This window comes from Poecile atricapillus, chromosome 9, assembly GCF_030490865.1.
Source record: "Poecile atricapillus isolate bPoeAtr1 chromosome 9, bPoeAtr1.hap1, whole genome shotgun sequence".
Taxonomy (NCBI): domain Eukaryota; kingdom Metazoa; phylum Chordata; class Aves; order Passeriformes; family Paridae; genus Poecile; species Poecile atricapillus.
Window position 1 is genome coordinate 19,258,937 of NC_081257.1, and position 22,939 is coordinate 19,281,875.

At 40.4% G+C, this 22,939-nt stretch overlaps 1 protein-coding gene across 2 annotated transcripts in view; it reads left to right on the forward strand.

Moving 5' to 3' along the window:
- TAFA1 (TAFA chemokine like family member 1) overlaps nucleotides 1-22,184 on the forward strand; it is a 219,641-nt gene extending 197,457 nt beyond the window's left edge. For both annotated transcript variants that reach the window (XM_058845354.1, XM_058845355.1), the window contains exons 4-5: nucleotides 16,706-16,830; nucleotides 21,309-22,184. In XM_058845354.1, the coding sequence (XP_058701337.1) occupies nucleotides 16,706-16,830; nucleotides 21,309-21,326 (143 nt within the window). In that variant the 3' untranslated portion in view covers nucleotides 21,327-22,184. The remainder of the gene's footprint in view (nucleotides 1-16,705; nucleotides 16,831-21,308) is intronic.
- The last annotated feature ends 755 nt before the right edge of the window (nucleotides 22,185-22,939 follow it).

Sequence of the window (22,939 nt, forward strand, 5' to 3'; positions counted from 1 at the left end):
GAAAACACAGAATTAGATACGTAGATATAGATATATATTGGTGTGTAATCCACTTCACAGCTTTGTCTAGATGGTTTTCTTTCCCATGCTGTGGAGTTTTTTCAGGTCTACATCTCAGGTGAGCCATTTGGCATCACGCTGAGTGATGTTTTGGTGGGTGCTGCAGGCTGCTGAAGAACACAAACACACCTCTGCTGCACTGCTGAAGCTGCTGAAGAACACAAACACACCTCTGCTGCACTGCTGAAGCTGCTGAAGAACACAAACACACCTCTGCTGCACTGCTGAAGCTGCTGAAGAGCACAAACACACCTCTGCTGCACTGCTGAAGCTGCAGACACAGCCTGTTCTTCCCTCTGTCCCCTTAGTGCAAAATGCTATTCTAGAACTCACTTTCAAAGACTGAGGGCTTCCAGTGAGTTACCTAAATTTTATGTTTGGGCAGCTAAACTACTTGTCCTCAGTGATTTTCTAAATTAAAACTTACAATTTAAAACAGAAAGCACTGTCTATACAATTAATTTTCCCATATTTGTTCTATTTTAAATTAAGACCAAGTACAATGAGTGTAAAAACTAATATAACTTGTTAGCTTTCGATAAATTTCCTCCCAAACAGCAATAAGAAATGTACATGTGTACAGTAAGAGATTTCTCTGGGGTCAGATTTTTTTTTTTAGTATTATTCTTATTTAGAGAGATAAAATCTTACAGCCATTCTTAAGGAACTCATGAGCTCCTTTCTATTCCACTGCCCACAGAAAATGGAAAGGATTGCCTCTGCTTCTCACTCTGGCAGAGAACACAAATACAATCCAATATTTTCACTGAAGGATCAGGGATATTTTTGCCATTTTTCCCCATGTTCTGCAGAGCAGCTTGTACAATCCACAGTGATCCAAAGACAAGAATATGCTTTCTCTTCCTGGCTGGATTTTACAATGTCAAGGTAGGGCCTGAAAATTGCTTTGAGATCCTTGCAGTAGAAGTGTTGAAAAGGCACAGGAAACTGCTCTGGTGTGGTGAGACACCAACTTGGCTGCAGCATGAGCCTCCCCATTACTGCAGAAACCTTTGGAGGTCAAAAGCTGTCCTAATTTGACTATTTCTCACTACTTTTTAATAGAAAAAAAATCTGATAGTGTTTGAATTATTCATTTATATGACAATACAAACTCTTGAAGCACATCAGCCACTAAAGACTATTCCTTGCAGAAGCCCTTCTGCATTTCCCTGGCCAGGCCTGCTGCTCCCTGAGAGAAGGGAAGAGCTGGAAGGTTTCCCCATGAGCACCTAACACAGAATTGCAGCTTTGAATGCTCCCTAGCCACAAATTGAAGCCCTGAATACATAGTAACTGAATATTCATTTTGTCCATTCTTTAGAAAAATAGTTCCAATTTAAAGTACAAGAATGGCTCCATTCACGAGCCACGATGTGAGCAAAGCCTCTGCCACCGGTGTCGTATCTGCATTTCTTAATAAGGAGCCAACAAAGCTGATATATTACCACGTGTAAAAATAATGAAAAAGAGATATCCAGGGAGAGAAATTATGTTTTTGTCATGAAGTGATGTGGGTTGATTATAAGCATAGGTATTATTTCTCTCTGTTGTTCACTTGTCTGTGCAGAGCAGGACAATCAGGACAGGGAGTGCTCCTGCTGCAGGGCTGGGTGATATCAGGGCTCCAACATTTGGAGCAGCAGATACTTAGGGTAAAACTTTCCCCTGATTTGAGCTGAGCTATTCATCACACACGTAGCTGTCATTAATCTTACATGCAGAGCCAGGCTTCTCATATTTCAAAACCTTTGGAGAGGCAGCTTTTTAATCTATATTTGGTTCTTCTTTTTTCCCCCCTCTGAGATTGGTTTCTCTTTGCATACAATGCTGCAGTAGTTTCCATTTTAACAGAACCCTGAAATAAAATACTCAAATTTAAAACCTTAACAGAGAGAAAGGAAACAATTATCTTGAAATCCTTTCTTATTTTTTTGGAGGTAAAAACCTTCAATGACAACACTGGTGACTGCCAAAATTGACATGCATTTTAACTTCTGTTTCAAGCAATGCTTTATCTTAATCACAACAAGAGGGCACATACTCCAGGATGGAGCCATAAATTCAATTAATCTCAGTAGTAATTCACAAAGCAATTCATTATAATATAATGCAGCACCTTGAAGTGTGTAAATTTCAGCAGCTGAAGATGTTTGATGGCCAGAGGCAGATGAAGAAGCTGCCCAGCAGCTCCTGGTGGCAAGTTCTAAGTTCTTCTGCCTCCTCTCTGACACACCATTCCAGACAAAAGGCAGATCTGCTCCTATGAGCCAGGAGAAGGAAGAAAAAGGACAAGGAAACAAAAATGTCAGGAAAAACAGGAGAAAAGATAGAATTGCTGTGAGGGCAGCAAGTGGCAGGGGGGTGAGGTCTAAACTTATTCTCAAAAATACATGAGCTGTGGCAGCTGCAGGTTATGAAGTATTCCTATCAAAACTTTCTGGTGACCAAGAGCAAAAATTTAAATGATTGGCATAACTCTCTGGGTTTTTGAGATAATAATATAGCTGCCAGCTCCTTATTTTATAGGTCATTAATACAGCTCATACTCTAAACCCTTCTGTCTGCTAATATTGAAACAGGATGTTCTTGGAATCCCAACCTCTTTGCCATTTTGCAGAGCAGAATCTGGACACAGAGCATTATGAATTCAGCAGTGTGTGTCACTATGGGAACTGTTTCTGCTGCCAGACAGCTTTGGGAATGAACTGGCTGTTTAGGCACGTGTGTGTCTGTGTGTGTGTGTCTGCCAGGCAGCCATAAACATTCAAATGCAGATATGTAAATTTTACCATTAAGTGTTTGCACCTCTTTGCTTCCCCATTTCTTCTTATTTTGCTTCATTTAGCATAGATTATTTCAGTAAGTCTGGCAACTAGTCAATTACTGAATTCCTTTCAAAGGAAGGGAAAAGGAAGATTACAAAATTCATCAAGCTAGCATAAATCACCATATCTTCCCCACCTGAGGATCTGACCCTCTAACAGTAGTTTCTTTCTTCTTTATAAAGGTAATTATTCTATTAAAATTAATAGTAAAATGAATACTGCTGTGACTGAATTACATGGGATAAGCGTGAAATACTGTGATCAGTTCTGCTATGAATTAGTAATTATAGTGAGCCCAGTGAAATTTGCATACTTTGCTCTCGTTCCCTGCTATCTGCCTTGGTTTAGTTGCCAGTGCTCTCCCCAGGGTTGGAGCTGGAGATTGCTGGTGCTTTATGCAAAGAGGAGGTGTTTGCAGAACATAGCACCCCTGAGTTTTAAGATAGCAGAAGAAGTTGCAAGATAAGCTTGGGTTTGTTTGGTATTTGAAATAGCTGTGATTGCCTTTCTAAATGTGATGGTGTGGGGGGTTTTTAGTGCTTACATAAATGAGGTGAGGGGGGAAAAGTCCTCCTTCTATTTCTGTGTGAAAAGTTTGTGTTCATATGACTTTGAGCTGATGCTGCCTGGAGCAGTGGAAGGAGTTGGCATCTCAGAGGGATGGCAGCTAGAATGAGGGAGAGCCAGCACAGGAGGAGTCATGGAGCTGCTTCACAAAGAGCTGAGTCCAGCTACTTGTGCTCAGGTGCTTCATGCAAAGTTTAGAGGTGACCCTGAAGAGGATAAATTATACCAGGATGAAAGACAGCCTTTCCCACACACATATTGAGAGACCTGCCTTGGGCCAGCAATATCAGTTACTTATCAGCTAAAGGATGGAATGGAATAATCCCTTTTTTTTATTTTGGTGGTGATGTAAGGTCTTGGGGCAGAAGTCAAGTGTCAGGTCCAGGCTGACTTCTCAGGAGAAGGCAGAGGGAAGTTTTTCCCTGCAGCCTTACAGCCCTGCCATGCCAGGGTACCTGCTCAGCTCAGGGACTCTTCAGCTCAGCACGAGATAAACACCCACATCCCAGTGGAACAGGGTCTAGGGAGAAAACAGATGGAAAGAGAGTTTCTCCCCTTCAACACTCAGGGATTGGAATCTGACATCCTACAAGAGCTGTGTGCTCAACTCAGCTCCAGAGGTGGAGAGAGGAAATCAGTGATGGCCAGGAAGGCTGGGAAAGCTCTAACTGGCTGCATTCCTGGGAATTAATTGCTTTTGTTAATAGGATTTTATTGTTATTATCCTTATTAGGATGATCATGGGCTGGTTTAGATAGCTTATGCTTGATTAAATAATGGCCTGCTGTAGTGATAAATGCAAACATGTTCCAATGGATAAAAAACTTATTTCTCTTTCATGAAAATAGTGTGTAGCAACACCTTCTCAAAAAAAGAAGGGGGGAAAAGGAGACTTATGCTGACATATTTAATATATTTTATTTCTTTGGATAACTTTGATCTTGACAATCCCCAAGTTAATAGAAAGTTGTTCTTTTTCCCTCCTTGAAATAGCCTGTGTAGTGCACAGCTTATCCAGATCAATAGAAGCATTTTTTCACCCCAGGAACACCTGGGGTGAAACCTTAGAAAATTTGCAAAAAGGTCATATAAACTTTTGATGCAAGCCATTATTTTTAATTCATGTGATCTACCCATGTTTCCTAGCACCTGAACTGTCCTTTCTGCAAATTACATTCTTTTTGTGAATATAAACAGTTTATTAAAACTCCTGTATTAATTATTTAAATGAATTTATAAATATTTGAGGAAGCCCATGCAAAAGGCGCTCATAATAAATTATTATATCCCACCTTCGTTGAAAGCTAAATTAAAGAACTCTGATTATTGCCTTCTGTGAGAAAGCCTTTTCAGCTGCCTGTCATCACAAGGTCTGGGACAGGAGAAATTTGTCTAAGTAGCAGCAAAAAACATAAAAATCAGCACCTAAAGGTCAAAGTGAGATAAAAACATTTGTATCTTAGAGTGTTTGTACTAAATGTGACACAATGGAGAGTGGGACCATTCCTTTGGCTGTGCTCGGTGTCTTGTGGGGGAGCCACCAGTTTCCAGCCTCAGCTTTGGGATCACAAGAGTGGGGACTGAATTACTGACAAAAGGGAAAAGATTGGTGCTGAGGAGAGACCTGAAGCAAATGAAAGGAGAAATCACTCACACAGGTCGATTGATCGAATGAGAAGTCAGATACTGTAAGTGGTGCTGGAAAGAAAATCAACCCTGAGAGTCTATGGCAGATCAGCCTGAGCAGTGCTAGGGGATTTCTTATATGAAATTAAATGGAAAAAACAGAATTATATAAAAAATGGCAGAAGTAGAATAGCAAAAACTTCTCTGGATAAACTTCTCTGGAAATTCTGTTCTGGGTGGAAGAAATCTTCCTATTGGAGCCCTCAGTTTTGCAGTGTTGGTGGGTAAGAGTCCCTTTGTGGACATTCCCACCTTTTGGGTCCCATTCTCTGTGCACATGGCTGTCAAGGACACTGCACATTATAAATGGCAGGTGCCAGTCAGGAGAGAAGTGGTTCTGCAGAATTTGGGTAATGGAAAATTAAATTGCTTAAATAGAAAAAGATGTCAGGAGAGGAACCCCTTCACCCTGTGCTTCTTTCTTAATTGTCCTGTGTTCAAGGAGCCTCGTGAGGTGGGCACATGGATCCCATGACAATTTGGTGAAGTCAGTTTGTGGTCATGCAGGATGGAGCAGGAGTGGTGCTGCTGTGAAGCCTCAGTGTGCCCCGAGGTGATGGGATAAAAGCAGAGCACTTGTAGAGATGGGCTCAGCTCTCTGAGCAATGACAGCTCAGATCAGCTGCACACAGCCACTCTTTACAGCTTTCCCAGCGCTTTTCCATCGACCTGCTTCTCTTGTTCATCCACCTTCTCTTCTATTGGTGATCACTATTAAAGCAGAAAATCAGAAATATGAAGTCTAAGGACTGCAACATAATGCCCAGAATTAGTGGGCTCACTAGGCAATTATTTTTCCTATTTTAGCAAGTATTTTTGAAGATTAATATCTAGAAAGAAAATCCACTTATTTCAACCTTTTTCTGTTCTAAACTGCTTTAAAATGATGGAGGGAGTATTGTAAAAATAAAAAAAATATATAAAATCACAAAATTCCATCTAAAGCTTTCTGTTTGATTTTCTGGTAACTAGAGCAATTCCCAGTGTCTTTGTTTAGCTATTTGTCTTTGCAGGGCTCCTGTTTGCATACATTTTGCTACTGGCAGAGCTGAACACATTCTGCAAAACCTTTTCCACTAATTCATGCTCATAATTGTAAAGAGCTTGTGCTGGGCACGCTCAGGCTCCACGTACATTCATTTTGTATGAGCAGTAATGAGATCAAGTAGAACAAGGACAGATGTTTGTGGAAAACAAAGTCCCTTTTGTAGTGATGAGAACAGAGCTGAGAATCACCTGAGCAGAGTGGCCACGAGATTCCTGGAGTACCTGGAGTCTGAGGCTCTCAGCTCCTTCCACCTTCTTATTTTTTCAAGAGCGCATCTTTGTGCATTACAATGGAAATAATGATCTTTGTATAAATTCAGGATTATTCACTCCAAGGACAACAGGGTAAGGTCATTGTATAAATTATTAGTAGCAAAGAGTTACCTAGAAGAAATGAAATCCAGGGCCTTTTCCAAGGCAGAAAATAAAGGGAGGAAAAACATCACTGTGAATCGTAGAATTTTGATCTTTTAAAATGGTACAGCTCGGAGTTAAATTGATCAGAGGCAAAAAGACATGAGCTGTGCCAATAGCAGCGTGGCCATGAAATTTCAAGTGCCCATTAAAAGACTTCTCAGCTCTGTAAAAGGTCTCAGAGTAAATAAGCATTATGAGCACTGAAGGAAAACATAATTTCAAAAGAAAGCTTGTCAGTTAAGGTCAGTTTAATATCCACACATGAATTTCACTGTTTGTAAGTCTTGCTGATAAGCTTTTATAATTGAGTTACTTCTCTTATTCCATGCATATTGAAGCAGTAATTAAGCTATGATATGAAATACAAAATATGGTGTGCTCAATTCATCAATTTTTGTTCAGTCTCGCAGTTCTTGTTCCAATTGCACTGGCATTGTTGCACTGAAATATCTCCCAATCTATCATGTCAAGATTATGCATGATGTAATTTGTAATAGCAACAAGGGATTTGTTTACAAAAAACAAATGTTCCTTTAATCTTTGAAACAAAATTAGACTTGTCTTACATCACAGAACAAAGATAGCTGAATGAATACAACACTTTTAATAAATCAGTAATTACCTTGTGTAGTGCCAGTTGGCTTATTTAACTTGACCTTTGAAAACAGCTTCTTCCCAAGAGATTTTAAAATGTGCTCTCCTGGACTGTGGAGATATGAGTGCTCTAAAGGTGTGTTATTTATGCCACAGCAGTTCCCAGTTCATGGAAGAGAATTTGGACCTTATTGTCTTTTCCCAGCAGAGATAATTGTGAGTTAACTAAACCAGCTCCTCACGAAATGTGCAGGCTCTGCCTTTTGGTACCACTGTGCAGAGAGCAGCAAACACCACCTGCAAGTTCAGAGTGCCATAATTAGAACAATAAAACCTCCCTTCATTTTCCTTCCACATGGAATCGTCCCTGCAATGAGAGCACAGTGCCCCTGACCCCATGCAGGGTGGGTTTGGGTTGGTGGAGGTCTGAATGAAAAAGTTTCTGTAGCTGGACTGAAATGATCTGGTGGGTACAGACAGAAACAAAGGGCTGCTCCCACCTTTCCCTGGGATTTTGCTGCAGGAATCTTCCAGGTCTGATTATTGTCCTTTTTCCATCCTTTTTAAGGGGAGAATAGCAGATGGCTTCATGTATTTCACACCTCTTAGCAGTCTCCTTTCCCAAAAACTCCTTAACATCCAGATTTTAGGAGAAATATAGAATCATTGAATCCCAGAATGGTTTGGGTTGGAAGTGACCTTAAAGGCCATCCAGTTACCCCTCTGCCACGGGCAGGGACATGTCCCACTCTCCCAGGCTTCTCCAAGTCCTGTCCAGCCTGGCCTTGGACACTTCCAGGGATGGAGCAGCCCCAGCTTCTCTGGGCACCCTGTGCCAGGGCCTCCCAACTCTCACAGGGAAGAATTTCTTCTCAATATCTAATTTAAACCTGCTCTCTTTCACTCTTTTACTGCTCAGGTTCTTTCATGTTTTCAGTTCTTTTGCCACCTTTCCTGCCCTCTCTTGCTTTCTCCAGCAGCAGGCACCCACCTGATAGCCCCCACTCTTGCAGAGACTCTTGGAATCTCAGCCACATATTTCAATATTTTCTCAGTTTGGAGTTCCAGCCACAGGTCTGTAAAGGACAGAGAACTTAGTATTTTTCACAGAGGAAGAGAGGAAAGTATAATAGCTTGCACTTCAAAAAGAAAGCCAAAGCAAAAACCATTTTTCACTGGAAAAGCATACACAAATAATAAAAAAAAAAGGTGTTTTTGATTGACTAATGACACATAACCACATTATATCATTAATTTCTGTAGCTTCAATGCAAGAATTTCCTATGTATATTTATTTGCAGGAATCTTCTCTGTTAACAAGAGTTTTTCTGGTAATGAGAGAAACACTACACAATTTTTACCCAAGTGGTACACCAGATTTTAATTTCATAACTGATAACCCTCCAATATATTATGCATGCTTTGTTATGCCTTATAAATGCATTTCAGTTATATAATTTATTCATTTCCAGTGTTCTTTCATAGTGCTTTTCTGCTAGGCTGTGATTCTGGCACCTCATTCAGTCAAAATTTCACGATAGACTTTCACCCTTCCGAGCCCATTTCACAGCTTTTCCCTTCCACATCCCCAAACCCAACACCAGCAGCACAGGAGCTCATGTTTGAGCAAATGGCAGCTTTTACAGACACCAGATTTGGTCTGAAGTCTGCAAAAACTGAGGTTTTGGGTTTTTTTTCCCTGTTTCTCCAGTAACTGTTGGATCACACACTAAACACAGATAGTTGGTTTATATATATACACACACACACACATACATACATATATATATACATATATGATTTAGGAGGAGTAACATTGCAAGGCCACCCACAAACCCCTAATCTTCATCTCTTCATCTCACAGCCTGGCACATCTCCCTCTGCATTTTAACTCATTAATTTACTTTATTATTGAATTATTATTGCATGGAGATATAATTCTTTGATGGCACACCAGTCCTCAGCTCTGGTCTGAAACATGCCTGTGAATATTTACTTAGTTTCCTATTGTCTTTCCAAATATGTATAAATATGTTGCATTTCATTAAATATATACCAGTAAGATTAAGCTCTCGCTGGGTTATCTGAAGCCATTCAAAGAGGCTGTAAATCACGTTGCTTCATTGCACAAATATTTTAGCAGCCTGCTCTCAGCCTTGCTCTGCAGGGAAGGGTGGATTCAGTTCCAAACTTCAGTAAATAAATAGCAGCAATGGTTCTCCCTAACCTGCAAAAGAAGCCCAAACAGGTTGGGAGGGCATCCTCAGTCACCTGCATTCACATCAGCTCCCTGAATGTTGGATTTCATGTCCTCATCAGCCTCATTAGCCCTCATTAGTGCCAGCAGGTTGCCCTCAAATTCCCCACTCTCTTTGCAGAGAGGTTATGTCAACCACCAATAAACCCACATACATAAAACTATAAATAAAGTTGGCAGCTTGATGCTTGCCTTGGATATATGTTGCTATTCAAGAGTTCAGGAAATTCCAAGAAAAAATATAAGACTGTGTTCTAGCACTCTGGAAGGTCATGGAATACACTGTGTGCTTTTGGGGAGACAAGTTTATCATACATGATTTATTTTATCATTTCATGTCCTTTCTCTCTGCCACAGATATCTGCAAAAATCTGTTTTGTCGAGGCTTGCTCTGCCTTTCCTTTGCAGAAATCGAGTTTCCTGATAGATAATGCGCTGAGGGCTCTGTTAGAATATCAGCTGTGATCCATGACTTTCAGAGAAAAAGTGTCAGGCTTTAGTCATGTCTGAGTTCAGTGCAATGTGGAATAATTACAGCTTAAAAAAAAACCTGCCAAGCTTTTTGAGTGCAGGATTATCAAATGAGAACAGGGTTGAGAGCCAGCTGCCAGCACAATTGGGAGCCACTGGCATCTCCTGAAGGAGTGCCACAAGAGGCCTCCCAGCCTGACAGCTTCTTGCTGGCTTCATTTTCCTATTTCCTAAAAACCCAGACTTTGAAAAGATCTCACAAGTTGAACTGTGAGGGGCTAAGAAACATTTTAATTTCTTTTCCTGGTCATTGCCGCTGTGATCTTCCCAACTCAGAAAATGGCTGTGCAAATTCTACAGCTCTCCTTGAGCTCTGGGTGCTTTATCTGTGTGCCAAAAAGCAGCAGAGCTAACAAATCCTCGTGCTTTACCTCTGAACATCTGGGCACACCTTACAGGTGCTCACACACCTGGGTTCTGTCTCTGCCAGTGATGTTCACTCACCGTGAAGCTGCTGCCCATGAGGAATCCTGCTCCTGCTTCAGCCACATCCCTAAGCAGCAGCTGTTTCCAGAGGTGCAAAGAAAGGGACATGGGAAAATGACAAAGCTGCAGCAGTTGATGTCTCCCAGTCTGCATTGAGGGACAGAAATTCCTTGGCAAAATCTAAGCTTTTTTTTTTTGTGGGAAATCTGCTCTATAATGGACCATCTCCATCCAGCTCAAAGGCAGGAGTGTGCTTAAGGGCCTTCTGGAAGCACTTCACATAATTTTAATGTTATAATTTATTTTCATAGTGCCTGAGAAACCCATTCTTCAGGCTGTACAACTGGAGGAAAAAAAATGTCAGTCCCAACCTCCTGCAATTCAGTGCTAAAGTTCAGCAGGGCAGAAGAGACAGAGAGCAACATACAAGGAAACACGACAAGAATAACTCATCCTTTAAGTAAATAAAATTGCAAATGGCAAACTGGTACACCAAGGAGATGATTTACCTGTAGTAACAGAGAAAGTGAGAAGCAGAGCTGGGATTAAACAAGCATTGGGAATTTCTGCTTTCCAGGCCACCACCACCTCTATTGGTCACATTCTTAGGAGGGAAGCACAAAATGTGTTTATGTCATTTTTCCTAATTTACCTAACAGTATGTTGGCTGCTAGGAAATGGCAATGTAAGTGGTTTTTCACTAGTGAGTCTTCCCATGCTGTCGAATTAGCACCCTTTTTCGCTGGTTTATGTGGATCTTAAAAGGAAATTGTACACGGATTCTTTGCATCTAATCTGCCTTTTCATATTTAATGGTGCAGCCCACAGTGTTGTTCAGACATGTAATACAGTCTTAAAAATACCTTACTCTAGCTGCTGAATATTTTGTAATGGAGAATCAGGAATTCTGAATGGAAAAAAAAAAATTAAATCTTCAATTCTTTCAATTTGGTCAGTGAATTAATAAAACATTTAAAAAAAAAAAACCTGGAGAATATCACAAAGATCAGACTGTTAAAAAAAAAAAAAAAGTTTAGTTTGCTGATGTCTTTTTAATGTTTACTACAATTAAAAAATATTAAATTAACTCAGCAAGACTGAATTTGAGGCAATTAGATGTATGAGACACCACTTGCCAGACTGATTGCACTGTGCTTGTATTTTTAATGGGAGAAATGTCCATTTCCCAGAGCTATGAGAGGTCTGTTATCAAAGTCTGTGAAGCATTGCACTGCAGGAGCATTAGATTGATACTTCTAAAATTGAGTAAGATTGAATTAAAGCAGAGTTTGATAGTTTGGACTCCCTGTAGGAAACATCCTGCATTTCTCCCAGATAGCAATATTCAACCTGAAATCTTTTGTTTTGGATTTGTATTCTTTAACTCATCAGATTACTCCTCTACAGCTCCCAGAGTGGCTGCTATCTCTGTCTGATTATGAAATACATAACCCTTCAGATGACACTTCCTTTCAGTCCAGTTTTCTCATCCTCCCAGAAAGTGTGTTCCCACCCCTGTAATTCATTCTGTTCCCCGTGACATCCCAATAAACTAAGAGAAACTGCATGTCTCATTCAATTCTCTGAGATTTTGTTGTATAGGTGAACACAGGGTTACAGTTTTTCCCATTCTAGTTTATATCCTTTTTTTAAAAAAAAATAAAAAAATATTACAAACTGCTTGAAAGATTTTACCCACCTCTGTGCTGTTGCTATTGCCAAAATCTCCATCAGCATAAGAATCTCTCATAGGGAGTTTGAACTTTCCTTTAATCTAATCCATTTAGAAAATGACTCACAATATATTGAATAAAGAGGAGAAAATTGATATCTTTTCATTAAGCTGACAAAGTCTTTTTCACTTCTGACATCTGTGAAATGTGTTCTCTATTTAAATTTTATTTATATCAATCTTTGCTGGTAGAAACACGATTAAAACGGAATGCTCTGTACTTACAGGGAAAACTTTCCCTTCCTGCCATGAGTGTCATACTGGTTTTGAAAATGAGCTTCTTATTCCTTGCAGTAACACAATACCTATGGTCAGGAGGAACCACAATCTAATATCTCCATTCCTTTGTATTCTATTTCTATATAAACAAAATGTGTGCACTTTATCACAGGCAGCAAGAGAGCTGCTGTGGCTTTATAATGGCAACTGCAGAAGCATCTTGGAACATTTTAATACATAGCTTGTTCCTTCTAAACTGTTGAAAAATGCATGATGATACTTTGCTCTGTTTTCATATTTCAAGTTTCCATAAACATGAATTAAAGTTATCTATTACTTTATGAGGATGGTCTCATTGTTACAATGTTTAATATAATGTCTTTATATTTATTGCCATACAGACTGTCATATTGTTAAAGCAGTTTCCTAAATGCAAATGCAGAAAAGTTAAGGAGGATTTTATCTGCAAAACAAAACAAAAAAATTTGCATTTTCTCTACAGGCAGGAGTAGCAAAAATGACAGAAGCAATTTTCTGTGAGTGTCTGGGCTGTGTGTGCACATTTCCTCTGTCCATGTCCTGTTACTCACCTGTAAAATGGCTTTCAGGAACAGAGTACCTTCAGTTTAATGCAAGAACTTGAAGACTGAGAAATGTGAAACATAATAAATTCAGGAGTTTCAACAGGAAGCTTTAATCAAATGGATTGTGTATTTTTTCCAAACTTTGTTGTACTCAAAAGAAGATGATTGAACAATTAGTGTTTGTATGCTGATTTGATCTTTTAGGTGTAGATATGTGAAGGTGTTCAGTGCATTTCTACTGCCCCTTAATAGAATACTTTGACACTGAAATTCAAGGGGAAAGCTTTTCCCAGCCAGCTGCCTTCATGCATCACAACTTCGTGCTCCAGATGATGCACAAGAGCAAATCAAAGCACGGTCACAACCTTTGTGCAGCCTCCAAAGGGTCTCATGAACTTTGAAGGCTGAATCCCACTGAATCCAAGCTAAACTGGCAGCTCCCTGCAGTCCCCTAAGGATTTGGGCATTATGTTTGGGAACAAATGTATTTTAAAATGCAATAGAATTGTGTAAACATGAGAAAATATAAGCTGTTCTATTACTTTTTCCCTGTATTCTATCTGATCTTCAGATTTCTTATTTGTAGTTTGTCTGGAGCCCATGATTTGCAAATGCCATTTCAACCAAATGCTTTTTGTGTGTGTTAATCCATGCAGACTAAATACATCAAAAGTTAAATATTTTCATCAAAATTATTCTATGGCTTTGCAAACAAAGATTTTTAGAAAGTGTCAATTGGGATGAAAAAGAAACCTCGATAATTTATTGAAGAAAGTTACTTTTTTTCCCAGCTCCATTGGTGATATGTAAGGAGTTAAATATTCTTATAAAAGAGGCATTTTCTTGAAAATAGTTCAGATATAAACAATCCCTTATTTAACCTTGAAGGTGGTGGGGAAAAAAAAGACAAAAATAAAGCAGTGAAACCAAACACAAGCAAAGCAGGAGTAGTCAAAGCTCTTCTGTTCCATGTCCTTTTCCTTTCCCCATGGCAGAGGGATCTGTCTCAGTCCATTCACCCTTGCATGAAGAAACTCTTGTGCTTCGTGTATTCCCCAGACAGTGAGAAGAGCACGATGAGACGCACTCCAGAATGCTCCAGGTGTCTAATTCAGCATGATGTGAGCACTCACAGCCTGTGCTGCCTGGTGATTAACAGGAATCTCTAATTCTCACCCAGGATGAGTGGTTTGGGTCACTGAGAAGCTCAGGTTCCTCAGGATCTGGGAGGTCTTGAATAAAAACCACACTGAGGGGAGCATCTTAATTTGGGCAATTCCCTCTCTCACCCAACTGCTTCAGCTCATCTCAAAGTGACAGAACCTAAACACAGAGAAGCTGCATCATTTCCCTGGGGAAGGTTTCTCCCCTCCTCCCACAGGTGGGCCCAATCTCAGATGCTGCAAACTGTGATTCATTTTAAAGCCTTTTCCTCCCTCTTTGAACAGAGCTGGAGGTGTAAAACTTTGAAATCAAGTAGAACTCAAAGGATCAGCAGTTCCCAAGAAAGACAACTGGTCCTAAAGATTAAAAGGCTCTTAATAGAAGAGAAAACCTATAAACACAAGATTCAAAGAAAGTAATTTTCTTTGGGTTTTGGATGTCCCTGCCATGGTATGCACCTAAGGACTAGACCACAGTGAGCTTTGTAGTGCTTCAGACTTACAAAAGATTTTGCCTACTTACATATTAGAGACAAAAGAGGAGCTTTTCATCTGCAAATTTCCCCCATTAGTTTTTCCCATTGTAGAAGGAGTCTGGTCTTCAGCCCAGGTGAGGATGCTCACTGATGGACACTTGGATGTGATTGCACTGGAATCATAAATCAATAAAAATATATATGTATATACTAAAACATATTATATATACTAAAAGGGGTGTATTAGACACCACTACATGAGTCAGTTGCCATTAAGGTTCAGCACTGACTTTGCATTTGATTATTTTTCAAGGTCAAGATCTGAATATTTGAGCTGTATTTAACAGCATTAAGAAGTAGCGAGATCATTTGAATTTCTGTGAGCAGCATTGCTCCTCCACGCTGCCTCTCAGTCTGTACTCACCTCATCTCTCTGTTTTACACTGTCAGCTCCCCAGGCCAGGGCGTTCAGGTTTGTGGGTTTTAGTACCTGGCACGGTCGGATCCTTCTCCGCGGTTATTTAATGCTGCAGCGCTGCTCCCAGTAAATAATGATGATCACCACTTTTGATTCCATGTCACGGGATTCTTCTCACGCATCCTGAGGATGCTCTGCTCTGATGATTGCTGTGAAGGCCAGTATTTAGCAGGATATGGTTTTTCAGTTTGCTCACTGCACAATCTATTATTAGAGCACAGATTCAGCCCTCACGCCTTTTCATGCATTGCAAAGAGAGATCTTTTTTCTCTGCTGTTAGCAGCATTAATGATTCCCTTCTGAAAAAGGTGTGTGAATAGCATCATTAAACTGCCTTGCCAGCACAGGTGTAAAGGGCTCTTTTTGTGTCTTGTATTTATAGAGAAATGATACATTTTATGATAAAAATCAGATACAAGCTGTGGGAAAAAACAGGAAAGACAACACTGAGAGCTCTATGATCATTGTAAGGCCCCTCAAACTGAACTATTCTATCCAATTTTATATTCAAGAATTTAATTATAAGCTCTGTAATGCCCTTAAATCAATGCATGCACAACAGGGCATTTTCCAGAGCTGAATGGCAGTCAGCTGGTGTGTATATATATTAATATATATGTATTAGGTAGGCAGCTGCTTCAAAGGTATTTTGTGGGCTTGAAGCAGCCATGAGGGGTGATATAAATGGGTTAAGCATCTCTCTTTGAGTGACTGTGCAGAAAGCTTTGACAGGCTTCCTGAGTGCAACCATGAAATTAATTCTTGCCAGAGAAAGAGCCACTCATGAGCCAACTCGTCACAGTTGCAAGGTTAGCTAAAGTTTATCAAAATCCCCAGACAAAAAATGTCATTAAGATACAGTTAAGGATATAATAAGATACCAATTCCCAGGCAAGAAACTTCATTAAGGTACATTCAAGGTTGTAAACACATGTGCCAATTAAATTCAAACAACTGGGTCCAAACACTGCCATTATTTACAGTGTTAAATATTTGGAAATTAAAAGTTACTTTTAGAGATAATATGGTTTCTATAAAATTCATAATTGTGTTTCAACAGACAGCTTCTGCTGCTGTTCATTGTCACCTTACCCTCTGTTTCTAGTTGTGGCGCTCTAGTGATGGCGTATTGGGAAAGCTAAAAGTCTCCATGGATTCAAATAATTCTGGACAGATTTGTGGTAAAAAAAATCCACCTGTAGGTCCTGAAAACAAAGCAGACATAGTTTTATGTGGAGTACACTGAACCAGAAGTCCTGAAGACCTGGAGAATATTCTGAGGAAAATCTCCTCAGACTTGTTCTTGTACACGTCCATGAAGATGAGATTGGCACTCAGGGGCAGGGGCTGTTGGGCTGGATGCTCCTTTGGTCTGCAGCAGAATTGCTGCCATCACAGCATTCCCTGCAGCCACAGCATGGGAAAAGAAAAGATCTCTTGTGTGAGGAGGCTGTGGCAAGCAGTGCACTGTCTCAGGCAATAAAGGATGCCAAACAAGTAATTAAATATGAAATCCTTATCACTAAACTCCGGTTGAAGGGACACACTGCCTTTTATCTGCAGTGTTAGACCCTTGAGATATTATTTAATTAGATTTGGTCATTGTAACATAGTTGTGAACATTGTCTTTTCTCTTTTAGCTTCTATAGTGATTGGGAAATGGTGGTGTGAGATGGAGCCCTGCCTAGAAGGAGAGGAATGTAAGACATTGCCGGATAATTCTGGATGGATGTGTGCGACTGGCAATAAAATCAAGACCACCAGAGTAAGTCTCCTTTCTGTCTGCACCCAGAAGGTCTTAATAGGAGAGGGAATCACTAATGACTGCTCACCCATGTCTTTTCCATCATCATGCCTGCTGTAAAATCTTAAAGACCACTGTCATGATCACTCAGTGCTTCTGGCCATAATTCGGTGAAAATTCACACGGATCAGGCTGGTCAGCTGGATCCAGGCTCCAACCAGCAGGCTGGAGCTGCTGGATTGCCAGGTCACCTTCTTACAGACATTGTTACTCAAAATCCCCTTAATGCACATCACTGAGTCCCTTCCTGGTGGCTAAAGGGAGAATATTAGCTCAAGGGATCTTCTGGGTCCTGCATCCATTCCTTGGTGGTTCCAGGCCACATCTGGATTAGCAGCTGTACAGGTGCTTTGTAGCAGAGGACTCAGCTCTCTGTTTGCACTGCAGGTCTCACTTCAGAGCAGCTCCAGCCCCATGAACTCATTAGTGACAAGCTCTTGAGATGCTGCAGGTTCAGGTAGCACAGGCCAACAGGTGACGACAGCTTTCACCACACCATGCCAGCAAAAGGCAGAGCGCTGCAAAGAGAGGGTGTGAATGAGCTGCCTAAACTCCCACTATGAGATTACCTTGGGAATAAAAGTGTTTTTCAGAAGTAGATTCTAGATTTTCTTTTGTGTTGTGCAACTGTTTCAGAACCATTGTCTTAAACTGTCACTTCTACCTGTATTCAACAATTTTAATTAACTCATTTTCATACCATAATTGAATTTTTTTTTCCCAAGAAAATTACATGGTTGTCAACTCAAAATGCTTTTATAAATATATAAATTTTCATTTTCTGTGAACTGGAAAATGGCTTTTGAAACCTGCTAAATGAAAAAGAGCAAATTTTCACGATTTTTTTCCCTGTTTGATAAGAAATTCTACATACACGCCCAGCTGCTAATTCACAGGAGTATGCAGCACAGTGTTGTGATTTCCTGACTTCTTCCTTTCTCTTCAATCCTAACTCCAGTCATTTTCTATATCTTCTAGGCCTTCTGTTGAAGGAGGAGAATTTGCCCTAATTGATCTCCATGCCACCTGAATCCTTTTCTTTCCCTCCATAGGACCTACCCCAGGATGAATGATTTGTATTGCAACCCCCATTTCTGGAGCAGAGCCTTCTGCCAACACATTAAATTATCAGATCTACTGACTTAGGAGGTTTTCTTTGTAGGAAGCAGTAAGTGGCCCCCAAAAACAAGATCCAAGTGACCTCTTTGTCACCTCCCAGAGAAAGGGAGGAAGGATGGAGGGAACTGGGATTCCTTGACTCAGTTTCTTTCTGCTGCAAATCTCTCTGTGCCCACAGCTGATCTCTTCCCACTGCAGCACCACTGGAAGGCTGTTTGTTACTCAATGTGCCTTGCAGTGAAATTAAAAACTCCCAGACCACAAACTCGCTACATGTCCTTTCCAGTGAGGAAAGTGGGGAGTTAAAATAGAAGAAAGTGATGTAGAAGAGCTAAAAAGCAACATGAAGTATCTTATACAATAATTCAGCCCTTCTGCAGTCTGTCTTCAAGTTATATAATTGAGGAATTGCATTTTCTTTCTTCAGTGAAGCTGTCCTTCTCTTAACTCCCCCAGTTCTCATCATATAAACTAGTTTTAGGCGATAGAAGTGATTGCTAGAAGTTTAGCAGCTTCATTAATATGCAGATGTATGGTCCAATCTATTCAGTATGCATTATTGTATTTCATTTGAATTAAATACTTGCAGAATGAGTGCTCATAACTGAAAAAATATTTCTTCATTTACCCACAGGAGTTATTTTAATTAGCTTGTGAGGGGAGTACCTTATGGTGCTGCTTCCAGTAGAATTTTTCTTTGTTGCTTTAAAATATCATTACAGAACCCAATTGACAAAGGCAACATGACATGATGCACTCAGCAACTGTCTCTTGCATTTTCCAAGGAAAAATTCTACTTCTTAGTCCCCGAAACTTTGCTCGAATCCGTAGCACTGTGTCAAGTCTAGCAACATAAATGTAAAAATATGGAAGCAATCAGATCTTGAAACAGGTTGTTATTTTAGGGTTTTTTTCCTTTGTTTTGCCATTTCAGAGAGCAGCAGAGAATGAGGTTACAATGTAATCTGCCCTGACCACAATCCCAGGCCATGTGTGTCCAATTTGAGTAGTTAAGGAAGTTAAGAAAGCAGAAGAAACAGGACAAATCAGTCAACATCCCAGCTTTCTCTGTGGTGATTAGGCAGAAAGCTACAGAAAGTCTCCATAGGCTGTAAACTTTAAACTGTTTTAATGAAAGCTTTTCCTTACACTAAATACATTTACATTAGGCAGCTGCTGTCCTGACAAGGAAAACATTCACATTTATGACTCTCAAGATTAAGATACCCATTAGTACATTCTCCCAGGCCCACAGTAAATCACATATAGACATGTGTCCATATATACATACATACATATATATATACATGTATATGTATGAATACATAGATATATGGACATACACAATATAGATCATTTTCTAGGGTAGTACATAACTTCATGGTTGAGTCTCAGATGTGATTAATACTGATTAGTGTCAGAAGGAGGTGGACAACAGACTCAGTGAAGTCTTTGCCAGCACATTCTTCATTCCTTCCTTTTCATGAATTTATTTCTGTGTTTTGCCCTTTAGCATAACTCTCTAATTAGGTTTTTAAAGCCAAAGTTATAAAGCTTGCAGCTTCCTTAAATTGATTAGTTTTCTATTGATGGTCACGCAGGTCACAAACACAGGAATGAAATAATTTTTTCATTTAATTTTTGGAGCAGTTTCAATGTTTCTTTAATCCCTTGTCACTTTTTTTTTTTTTTTTTAATAATTTATTTAAGAACTTTTAATGTTTTCCTTAAAAATGTGGAAAAAAACCCTTGGAGCTGTGGTAGGACCTGCTGGAGGTCACATCACCACTTTCAGCACTAAATAGAGGAGCAGCATCTCAGGCTGGATGCTGCTGATATTCTGGAGCATGGAAATTAATGTGTTGATCAGCTAGGAATGGGCAGAGGAGCTCAGCTCAAAGCCCCTCTCCAGTTCCTCAGCCTGGGCCTTGTGTTACAGCCAGGTTTGATCAAGCTGAACCAGTTTGAACCAGTATGAACCAGTTCTGACCCATCCGAACTGGTTCTGACTAGTTTGAGCCAGTTTGAGCTTGTTCTGTTAGGTTTGATTTGGTTTGAAGTGGTTTAAACTGATTTTATCACATTTATCCTGTTTTTACCAGCTTAATCTGGTTTGAACTGTTTTTGACTGGTTTAATCTGGTTTAAACCATTTGTTTCAGGTTTAATTGGTGGGATTCGGTTTCATTCAATTTGAACCGGCCGGATCTCGTGTCAGTCTCTCTTCCTCTAATATTTACTGCTGCATTTAATCACCTCATGCTTAGATCATAACCTGTAGCCCTGATTTAATGGTCAAGCCTGATCATATTCAAGTCAGTGTGAGTTTCATTGCTGACCCAGGAGCCTGGCAAAGGCCTGAACCCCTCGTGGCATTCATCAGGTTGTACCAGTACAGGGAAGAAACAAAAGTATAACAAAAGCATTTCCTTGAGAGCACTATTTTTGCTGTCAGTCAGTTGTTCTTATTTCAGCATCCTAAAAAAGCTCCTGGTGTTTCCTCTTGCAGCATTAGTGCAGCACTCAGATCAGTTTTGGTGGTAGCCACAAAGAGGGATGGGTTTTGGTCTGTTGCAGGGTGTGATATCTCACACATATCTGGTGAGTAGATGGAGTAGCTGCTGTGGCCAGTCAGTAGCTGGTGGGGTTCCAGGCCTGAAAGGTGGGTGCTCCTGCCTGCCTTGTCCAGCAGAAGTCACTGGAATCACTCTGGGGAGGGGAGGGTGGAAGGCTGGGGTGAGCACAGCCCCAGACCCAAAGCTGTCCTGGCATTTCCTTCTTACTCAAAGGGCTCCTACAAGGAAGGTGGAGGGAGACTCTTTACAAGGGCATTGTGGCACAGCACAAGGGAGAACAGCTTCAGACTGACAGACAGCAGGTTTAGATTGGATGTTAGGAAGGAATTCTTCCCTGTGAGGGTGGTGAGGCCCTGGCACAGGGTGCCCAGAGAAGCTGTGGCTGCTCCATCCCTGGAAGTGTCCAAGGCAAGGCTGGAAGGAGCTCAGAGCAGCCTGGGGTAGTGGAAGGTGTCTCTGCCAAACCAAGAGATTCTGTGATTCGGTGATGTCCAGCACCACCAGCCCAGGTGGTTAATGCACATCCAGTATCTCCCAAGGCAGAGGTAGGATCTTGCTCAGGATCTGTCTCTTGCATATTTTTACACCCCTGCTGCACTAAAAGACACACACCCTTCTAGTATTGCACTTAAACTGAGCTATATCAATCAGCTACATCCCACAGAGCCTGGCTCTTTCTTTTCCAAAAGACTATATTTTAAAAATAACATATTATGCATAACTCTTTCCCATTTTCTCACTGCAGATCCACCCAAGGACTTAACAGAGTGCCCACGTCTGCATGGAGACAGTGAAAGCCCTGCTGATTTATGAGGACAAAGTATTGAAAGTTTAAAACCATCTCAGCATTTACAAGCCAAATGGATTTCTTATTTGCACTTTGACTGTTTACCAGAAAACAACAGTGGCTTTACTGTATGAGAGAAAGGATTCGGTGAAAATAATGGCCCTGATTTTTGACAACTGAAAATAAAAAATGAAGAAAGTGGTTCCTTTGGTAAAGTTTCTGAGATTATGAAGTACAAGCAACAGTATAAGTTTGGATCTACAATTTACTTTATACCAGTTAAATTATATATATATATAGAAATATATATATATTAATATATGATATTTTGAAATAAAAGCCTCACTCTTCAAGAAATTGAATAGTACCACACTTTGCTGCAGCTGCTGTATTTTTATTTTTTTTTTTCCTTTTTTGCAATGGTCTGGAAGTTCCCTACCTGTTTGAGAGAGAAATGTGGCAGTGAAGAGGCAAAGCAAACCTGCTGTGGTACAAGGACGCCTAAGAGCTACACGAATCCTACCGATGCAGCATCCAGAGCTTCCTGTTCCCTTCGGCAGAATTTTGAGGGCATTTGTTGTTCCACTTTGTGTTCTGGAGGCTTTTCCCCTTGTGCAATACTAGCATGCTGGCTTTGCTTCATTAACCATACTTGATTGATATATAACAATGATAATTCTATCCTCCTCCAAGAAAATATTTTTAGAGCTGTTAGATATTCCATGAAGAAGAGATGGACAACTACTGAGTGAAGTACAGTATGTATTAAAAGTTTATTTGGCAGAGTTTGGTAGACTGTGAGCTCCCTTCTTATTAAAAGATGTACTGTACGTACAATGTCTTCAGACTTTGTATAGCTCATAGAGACTCCAGTAAAAACCCAGTAACCACCTCCAAAGCTTTGAGTTGTTGGCTCACTAATTCTTTGAAACAACAACAAAGCTATTTCTTTCCAGACCAGCACGTGAGGGGAATTTTTCATATGGTTTGTTTTTTCAGGAGCCCATTTGCAGTTGGTGCACAGGCACCTCAGCTTAAGCATGCCTCTGTGGACACCTAGCTGTGTGCTCTTATCCCACAGCACTCACAGGAGAACTACCTAAAATTAAGTTTCCCTCTTTGCAGGCCAGGCTAATTCTCACTGAGAGCATTTGCCACCAGCTAAAAGCATACACATAAGCAATTCCACCTCACAGCAAATGCACAACAGTTTGTGGTGAGCACAAACTTGTGGCTGATCCCTGCTTTCGCTTCAGAATAGTTTCCTTTGGTTCATTTTCAATCTGTTTCTTGCTATGGTGAATTCAGCTGAGCTGAGATGCTCCTCAGCAAGGATGTGTCCACAGAGACCTTGACCCAGTCACTGAGAGTGCTCTGAACTCCCATTTCTGGCTGAGCTCTAGCTGTTCACCAGGCAGTCTGGCCCTGGCATTGCTGAAGAAAGATTAAATCTGAGGGCTGAAATGTGCAAGCCTAGTTCACATTCCCAGGCACTTTTGTGAGAGGTCCAATTAATTTCAGGGGGTTTATTGGTGTGGAAAAGTATCTTGCTGTCACGCATAAGTCTGCAAAGGGTATAATCTACCCTT